Source organism: Charadrius vociferus, unplaced genomic scaffold (genome assembly GCF_000708025.1).
Source record: "Charadrius vociferus isolate BGI_N301 unplaced genomic scaffold, ASM70802v2 scaffold82, whole genome shotgun sequence".
Lineage (NCBI taxonomy): Eukaryota > Metazoa > Chordata > Aves > Charadriiformes > Charadriidae > Charadrius > Charadrius vociferus.
Genome location: NW_009647401.1, coordinates 2,827,394 through 2,836,728, shown reverse-complemented (window position 1 = coordinate 2,836,728; position 9,335 = coordinate 2,827,394). Strand labels below are relative to the sequence as shown.

Genomic DNA, 9,335 nt, shown 5'->3' with positions numbered 1-9,335 from the left:
GCTGGAAGGACGCGGTGGAAACTGTTCTGGGTTCTTGCATGGCAAGTCTGCACGCCTGTGCGTGGCGTGGGTGGGCAGGGGCAGGTGGTTGGGCTTTCTGCCTGAGGAAAGGGAAAGTTCATCCCGTGAGAGATCTCGACATTCCAGAATTAGCTTTTCCTTCTGACCAAGAACAGAAAATCGGAACGTAAAGAACCTGATGTAATGAGAAACTTGGAGAAACTTTGAATGGGAAGTGTCAGTACTTTCGTTGCAACATTTTCATGGAAATGAAATGGCTTGGGAAATGGAAAGGGGAAAGATCTGCTGGAAAACATAGAGGAGTAACAACAAAAAACCCCAAACCTAAGTGGGCCTAAATTCACACATTTTCATGACAGGAAAAATTTACTTGCAAAGCTTTGAACATTCCATTTTGTTTTGTTTTTTTCCAAAACACTGGACACTTTCTATTTACAACTCCAAACTATTTTGAAGAAGTAATTTAAACAATGTGTGCATTATGTAGAAACTTAGTCTAGTATTTTCAATCTCATACTGTTGCAATGAGAGGTCATTAAAGGTTCAGTGTTTCAAGATTTATTAGTAGATTATCCATAATTCTATTTTCTTGGTTAAAAGGTTTCCCATTTAATTTTGCAGTAGGGGAAAATAGGCTTCTGTGCCATCAGCCCTTTTGCAAAGGAGATCCAATGCAATATGGTCAGGATGATGATAATGATCCTAAATGAGTAAGTTTACAAATAAGGTTATGAATAAGCTACTTATGTACTATGAATTTTAAAAGAAGGTTATTTACTAGGCCCCCCTAGAAGCAGTAATTAAGAAATAATTCTCTGAAATTCTAAATAAGAAAAAAACCCATTTTATATTAAAGGCAAAACTCATTTTAGAGTTATATGGAACATTTGGAATGAAATTAATTTCTCCACCCCGTTCCAAGATTAGCTTTTGGAAAAAAGTGCTTTAGTGATTACCTAAGGAATTTTTCCCATGTTTTTCCTTCTACTGAAAGAACAATGTTATCCTAAACTAACGCGTAAAACATTTAAAAAAAAAAATAAAAATCTCCATTTAACCATTAAATAGATTGTTAAATATCCAATGTATAATGTAACCAATGCAACATTTCTAAGTAGTTACAGATAAACAGTTTATATAGAAAAAGACAAGTTCATAGTCACAGCAGCCAAAAGAAAATTGGCATGACCCTGTTTCCTGACCACTTGCAAGATACTACTTTATTTGTATTTATTGCTTCTACCAGGGTTACAGCCAACCATTTGGAAAGAGCCACTGCCCTTATTTCATTTCATTTCAGCCAAGATGTTGAAAATTGTATGGTTTCAAGAACACCTTACATGAGGAAGGAAAAGAGGGGGCTCTGTCATCCGCACAGCTTTGCCATGGGCTTTGCGTAAGCAGTCCCCTCAAGCTCAGGGCTGCCGAGCGATGCCGTGATGCCGGTGAAACCCGGGATCCCAGTGCTGACATGCCTGATTTATGTAACTGCTGCGCACAAAATGATTATTCGCTAGTAAATTCCTGCTTTTAATCTGTGTGTAATCCTTTCCCTCCTATGTCAGATAGACACAGACTAATCCTTCTGCTCTCTTACAAACATTGTAAACCTTCCTGGGGTGGTTTGGGTTTTTGGTTTTTTTTTTGGGGGGGGGGGAATTAATAGAAAATAAAGTTATCCTCTCAAAAATGGTAATGAAAGCATCATTTTTAGATCATTTTTAGCATTACCTGCTAGGGAAGCCACATAAATGTATGTGCTCACAGTCTCATTCATGAAACAGGCATGTGAGAAGGGACTTGGCTAAGCTTATGAGAATCCTATTACAGCAATAGATTTAGTTAAAACTCTTAATTTATCCGAGGACAGGAGGATGAAACAGTTGAATGTTTTGAACTTTGAGGGATGTTTAAAGCTCTGTATAGGTGTCAGCATATTCTTTCATGTGGAAGAATAAGCGAGAATGTCTTCTAGCCAAACAAAAGTTTTCAAAAGAAAGAAACTGTGCAAAACTCACCTAAGGGGGATATTTAAATTGTCAGCTGCTAATATATTCTGGGATGACCATGTTTTAAAATATTTTAACATCTGTTGAACACTTCAGAGAAACCTTAAGCTGAGGTTTTTGTTTGCTTGTTTCTTAACAGCCCTAAAATAACAATATTCCAAATAAATTTTGCTAGACATATAACGTTGGGGTATTTGCATTAAAATGTAAGCACCTAGGACCAGAATTGTAAACGTATTTAAGAACTTTAATCGTTCAGGCAGATACCAAGTGGGCTTTTCAAGGCATGTAGTCAGGTTACTGGTTTATGAAAACGGTGCTGGGGTGTAACACTCAAATTGAGGCCGTAAATAAGCCTTGTGAGAAGACTGGGTGAGCAGTTGTGCTCCATTTCTACTCATTATATTCAGGTTGGTGACAGAGTGACTCCTGTTCTGGCAGAATCCCAAGTCTGAAGTTTACATACTAGAAATGCAGCTGGGTTGGTTTTCTTTCCAGTTCTCAGAAGTTCACATGTGGCTGGCTGTGAAAGGGTAACTTCTGTAAGAGCCCATAGGTGGGTGGCAGAAAGTGTCCCACCGGGAAGGACACACCTGCCCTGGCTGGCCCAGGTCTGCCCAAGGAATGCTGAGGAAGATGCCGCAGGGGCTGTATTCTCATTGCTCTTCCACTGTCGTTTTTCACCATGAATGGAACTCTTGCTTTTAGGATTGAGGACCCGTAAGTCACGTAGAACCTGTGGGAGGTGGGAGCAGTATGTTCAGCCAGAGAAAGGCAAGGTCACACTGCATTCACGACCAAGGTCACACTGCATTCACGACCGTTTCGTAAGAGACCCTCCCATCCGTACCTTGTAGGTGAGAAAAGCAGGCGTCAGACTCACTGCATGGAAAGATACTGTACTACTTCGTCTACTTTTACTGAATTATGGTTTACACCAAAGTTAACTCTTAAGATCATATGACCTTGACTAATAAATCACACCATTTTGGTAAGAAATTTGGAGTGATCGTTATTCTGTTTACATTGTCATTTAGTACTTCAGTAAGTACAGGCTTGAGTATAGTATCAAGTGAGTATAGTATTGGAGTCAATTTTAGAAAATATGGTAACAGCTATTTGAATCTCTCTTGCCATGTCCCGTCACTTACAGTCACTTTTCTAATTTTTATTCCCTCTGATTGTTGAAACCCCTCAATAACTGGAAAAAGCAGTTGCTTTTAAGGATCTGAAAAACGTTTTCAATATTCACAAGTCTGGGTTTTGCCCGAAGAAATGTTTAGCAGCCTTGGCTTAGTAATTGCTTCCCCACATGTCGGTAGTTAGCACGGGTGAGTCCCACTGCAGGATGCCCAACTGGGGACTGCAGGTGAACAGCCGTCTGTCTGTAAGGATGTATGAGGAGGTTCAGCTGCCAAGGAGTGATGAACGGCTCCATTAAACAGGGACTGCATCCACTTGCAGTGCAGAGCTGCCTTTGAGTTCCAATTTACAATCTTGAGGAGTCTCACAAATGCTTGGACCTCCTTAAACGATCCTCTTAATTCAGCAGTTTTGAGTTCAGTTTTTCTTAAACTTATTACACTTGATCCAGTGTAACTGTAGGCTCTCTGCGAAAGGCAGCACCGCACGGTGTCTTTCCTGCTCCCTTGTGTTAGATACAATAATCATACAACTGCACAACCAGTCAGATGCCCTCAGAGGCAAAAATAATCCACTCAGTTCCCCCCTCCCCTACCTGAGTTTCCTGTGGCATCAGGGAACTGATCTGATTCACTGTGTAGTTTCATGACCTGTGATACCTGGGAGTATCCCAAAGTAAGAGCTGAGAAATGGAAAAGCAAAATGCAGTTTAACTGACAGCCCTGGTTATAAGTCTTATGAGGAACGGCTGAGGGAACTGGGGTTGTTTAACCTGGAGAAGAGGAGGCTGAGGGGAGACCTTATCACCCTCTACAACTACCTGAAAGGAGGTTGTAGAGAGGTGGGGGCTGACCTCTTCTCCCTGGTGACAAGTGATAGGACGAGAGGAAATGGATTCAAGTTATGTCAGGGGAGGTTTAGATTGGATATTAGGAAACTGTTTTTCACTGAAAGTATTATTAGACATTGGAATAGGCTGCTCAGGGAGGTGGTGGATTCGCCATCCATGGAGGTGTTTAAAAAAAGGGTAGATGTTGTACCTGGGGACATAGTTTAGAAGTGGCTTTGTCAGGGTAGGTTAATGGTTGGACTTGATGATCATAAAGGTCCCTTCCAACCTCAGTAATTCTATGATTCTATATTGGATGTATCTAACTGTTAAGTTCAATTACTGTCCTCCTTAACAAACGATGCTGGCGCCAGTAGCCCCGATGTTTAGTTGCCACAGAGTCATATACCACAGGTGCTTGTGTTTCCCTCAGCTCTGAAGCCACCTGTATCCTGATGCCACCTTATGAGTCTTTTTCTGCTTAGTGGCAAACACTTTTTTATAAAATAGATAAAACAAAGTGACTTGCTTTAGGAATGGGGCAAATTCTTGAAAGGTACTGGTAATGACAGGTATTTTTTTGTTCCCATGCAGTTGCTATGGAAACGGGCCCTTAAAGATCGTTTCAAATATGTGCGGAGACCCATTGAAGATGATGAGCAAGTCCTGAGAAACAAATGCAAGTTTGGCCACAGGCGAGGGCAGACCAGGAAATCTTCATTTGCTGAAAACAAACCTGATGACGTCCAGGTGCAGGCAGAGGTAAGATTTTTGGTGCTTGACCGAGTTCTGTGTCTTTCAGCTCGTCTGCTGATGCTAAGGCCAAGTGAAGAAGAGAACAAAGTGATCTCATCCTATTTAAACTCATTTTGTATAGAGTTTGTCCTATAGCCAGACCTTTAGCTTTTTTTCCATTTCTGCAGAACTAAGTATATCAACAGCGGAGCTAAACCTGATACTGGATGCTTTGCACATTTGGTGTCATTTAGAGTTGTTGCCAATTGGACATAAAATTCTGTCGGATTTTTTAACTGCAATGTTCCTGTTCTGCTTTAGGTTATACACATCCGGTTAGAGTGGAAAACAATAGAGGCTTATGTCTAAGATCTGAAACTTCTCAAGTAAGAATGCAAAGAGATATTTGAGCTGGTAGCAAATGGCCATATTCTACTGTCACGTTGAACTTTGTTATATAAAATCTATTTCTGTTGATGTGGGATATACATAGGGATGATTATAAACGTGTGCATGCAGTTGCTGCATTTCCCTTTAGTTAGAGAACTCAGGGAGCCATCACTGTCCAATAAGTGTTTGAAGCATATTAATTAATTTATATACTTTCATAAACACATTAAGGTTCCAGTGCTGCTTTGCCAACACTCCTTACACTCCATTCAGTGCTGCAATTCAAATGTGGTAAAATTTAAACAATTTTAAGAATGTGATAAAAAAAGATATGTTAGCAGATATTTTACTTTAGCTTACGTACGTCTGTCCTGCTGTTTACCAGACACCTGCCTTTATGGGAGCAAGAGTGGTTTACTGGATGCATTTCTGCATACTTCTCCCTTGTGTTTGAAGGTAGCCGTAGTTTTCTACCCAAAAAGCAGATACATGTTTTTGCTTTGGTTTGGGTGTTTGGTTTTATTTTTGACACTTCAGTAATTTCTGTTTAGTACCTTTTGATTAATGTGCGCAGGGATAAATAGTTCCCTCGATTTGCCTGCTTTAGTTGAAAGGTGCAGAATGTGTGAAGCAGGAAACCTTTAATTTAGGTGCAAAACAATAAACAGTCTTGCGTGCACTAAAGGAGAAATGACAGGTTCCTAGTTTTGTGTATGCATTAAGAGTTAGTCATGATTTATCTGCTAATGCTTGGAAAGGGCCTTTTTTGTCACATCAGCTAGTTGAGAAGGGCTTTGCAGTGATCCTGTAGGGACTGCCTGCTCACCTTAAGTTTTCCTTATAGAGACTGGCGTAACTATACTGCTCTGTGTGTCTGTAAACAAGAAGTCACCACTCTTTTTAACTGCATTGCTGAAGGCCATCACTGATCACCCCTTGTCCGCTTTAGAAACTGAAGAAGAAAGTACATTCTGTCTTTTCTAAAGTCCCAGGCATTTCCTGCCAGCCTTAATGTTGTAAGCAAATAAGGGTTGAACTGGAAGGAGGTGAGAAGATGCTGAGTATCCCTGAAAATTTTTTCCTTTCTTTCTCTCATTTTTCCTGTATCCTGAACATATATATAAATAAAATGTAAACATAAATGCAAGAGTTAACACTTGTGGAGCCTATTAAGGCTTAAGAATGAGTCCCACACAATTGAGGAAATTGTTACTTCCTCGGTTTTAAATGTGTTTCTACATTGAAAGCAGGTATGTCGAGCTCTGAGATCCTAAGTTATGTCACCACAAATGTGCACAACTGAAAAAGATGTTTGTCTAATATTCTTTTAAACAAATGCAGTGTGGGGTTTTTCATTCTGTAAATTTGGGAACACACGTAAAGGCACCTTTCTGCCAATCCTTGGCACTAACTACTTTGTGATAAATTTAAACTGCTGAACAAAAGGTCTTAGCCGCAGAAAATAAACATTTGGTCTAGAAGCCAATACCACAGGCAAAACCAAATGATATTCAAATTATCATTAGCCAGGTCCTCTTGCCTTCATTTCTTTTCCAAGTCTGGAAGAACAGATCAGCCTTGTGTGGACTAGAAGCCAACACATAAGAATTATTTAAGATAAAAGGGTGGGAAATGAATTCCGGGTTAAGGGGACCTTTAGAGAATAATTAGTGAAGGATTCGTAGCCCTTTTGTGTCATCACGCTGCCTTAGATAGGCAGAGTAGGACATTTAGGGCATTATAGGTCAAAGCCAACTGCAAGCAGTGCAGATAAAAGAGCACATCTGTTCCCAACAGATGACCTACTTACCAGCCACACAGCTGACTTCTGTATCGAGCTTTAGTTTCTGGATAATTGTAAGATGTAACTCGGTCAAGTGTGCTTTGTGTCAGTGTAATCTTGGATTGTTAATGGTATGAAACTGGTAAAAAGGTTATTTCCTAATAGGAAATGCCTCACTGGAATACCTGGCGTTTGTTTTTATATAAAAAGAGTAATAAAGCTCTTACTACTAATAAAATCCTTAACCACTCTTTCTATTTCATCACGTGAAAAAACAGTTGCTTACCAGGACAAGCTTCCTGTGATGTTTTGGGATGTGCTCAGAGCCACAGATGATGTCTGCCCCTTGGTCTGTCCAAGCCTCGTTACCTGCCAGCAGGCATTCCTCCTCCTAACAGAGCACGAGCATTACTTGGCATTGCTTCCAGATGCAGCATCTGGCTTTCTGCTCCAGTTTCTTTAAAATATCTGCTAATGGGTTCCTCGTTACAGAGCATTTTATTCAAGCAAGATGGAAGAGTATATTCATTTTAGAGTGGCTAGCATCACAGGAAAGGTCTTGAGCAAGTGCTGTGTCCAGGGCTGTAAAATGATGGTAAGTAGGCACATAAATCCAGGCTGGAGGTGTCTGTCACTGAAGGAGGTTTTGCATAAAACGATGCTCCCTGCAAATATTCATTAGGTTGAGCCACCATTGGAAAGAAGCTTGGACTGTGCCTGACATAGACATTAATATGAGTCTCCATGTCTGAGGGATATTTGGAACTTGAGCAGGAAAGCCTCCTTAATTAACAAATTTTCTGGCTATGGAGTAAGAATCCTCCTCAGTCTATTTTCCACAGTCAGGCAAATATCCTGGAGCTGCAGTAATCCAGGGGAGAGTGCTTTGTAATGATAATGACCATCATCTGGTGCAAACGGAAGGTACTTTGCATGAGAGGGGTGAAAATAAATAAGAAAGGCAAGCCAGTCTTCCCTCTGCATCCAGGGTGGGATTACTGCTAAGGCAGCCACCCAGTGGCTTGTTCTGACTGATCTCCTTGTTCTGACTGATCTCCTTGTTCTTTTTTTAGCATCAAAGTGGCATCATAAAACTTTTCCTCTGCCCTAAGGAATTACTGGGTTTATGGTACTTAAGACTGTGAAAGAAACCACCTTCTGCCAGTTGTAACATGAGGGGCCCTAGACTTGGGGCATCCAGAAGGAACAGGAAGATAGAACACTTGGTGTGTGTCTTTGGCCAGAGGATTATCAAAAGGCAAAAGGTGATGGAGAGGGAAGTGTGCTTAGAGCTCACAGTTGGTTTCCACACAATGAAAGCATGTGGTTCAAATGCTAGCTTAGTCACCACAGGAACGGTGACCAAAGAGCAAATTGTCCATTTCAGAACTTCAAGTTTTGAATCTTGTCAGTCTTGAACAGCACTGTCCATGGAAAATGTGACTTCACAATCAATTTAGTTAGCTGAAGACAGACATCAAAATGCCCACGGATATCCTACATGGCTCCACCAGCCAATCCAGAAGGGTATGGGTCTGCCATAGGTCCTGTGTCATATTCTGCTACTTCCAAAGGTTTCTGGGATACCCTTATGACATCCCAAATGCCACTAAATAACTATATCTGTGCAACTGAGTCAAGCTCTTTCAGTCCATCCCAGCTGTTTGCCCTGGTTTCAGCTGGGAAATTTTAACTGTTGGTCTAGTGATTGCTGTGAAAGGATTGTCAATAATGCATATTGTTTTAGTTGTTGCTAGGCAATGTTTATACTTTTCAAGGACTCTTTTCAGCTTCCCATAGAAGCTGAGAAGGAGCATAGACAGAACAATAGAATGACCAATGGAATATTCCGTACCATAGATGTCATGTTCAGTATATAAATGGGGATTGGCCAGGGGTAGGGGGAGAATCCAGAGTCACTGCTTGGGAAAGTACCGATTCACTGGGTGGTGAGAGTGACTTGTGTCATTCTTATTATTATTATTGTTGTTGTTATTTTCTGTCCTTGTTCTACTAAACTGTATTTCTCAACCCAGAAGGTTTTTTTCCTTTCCCCCCCTTTTCTCCCTCTTCTCCCTGCCCTTCTGGGGGAGGGGGAGAACTGCGTGAGCAGCTGTGTGGTCCTAGCTGCCAGCTGGGGTTAAGCCATGACACTGTTGTATGACAGAACCTGTCAGCAAAGGGACTATTCAAGGATATCTTCAGTTATCAGAATTTTAAGGGAATATAACAGGCTAGAAGACTGTTAATAGTTCATCTTAAACAGAAGCGGAGAGAGAGTACAGTCAAAGGCCTCCAATTTCTTACATCCTATGACAGCCTGTTTGTGAGGTCATCAGGGCTTCTCTGAAGCTGTCACACAAGTAAATTTGGAGTTAGGTGTGAACAGGAGAAATAGGCTCTGACAAGATGTTGGTTAAGATAG

The 9,335-nt window shown here is 40.9% G+C and overlaps 1 protein-coding gene across 1 annotated transcript in view; it reads left to right on the top strand.

The window, feature by feature from the left end:
* Positions 1 to 9,335, top strand: part of SAMD3 (sterile alpha motif domain containing 3) — a 42,304-nt gene that overhangs the window by 19,008 nt on the left and 13,961 nt on the right. Inside the window, exon 5 of the mRNA XM_009880159.1 lies at positions 4,597 to 4,764. Coding sequence (XP_009878461.1) covers positions 4,597 to 4,764 — 168 coding nt within the window. The remainder of the gene's footprint in view (positions 1 to 4,596; positions 4,765 to 9,335) is intronic.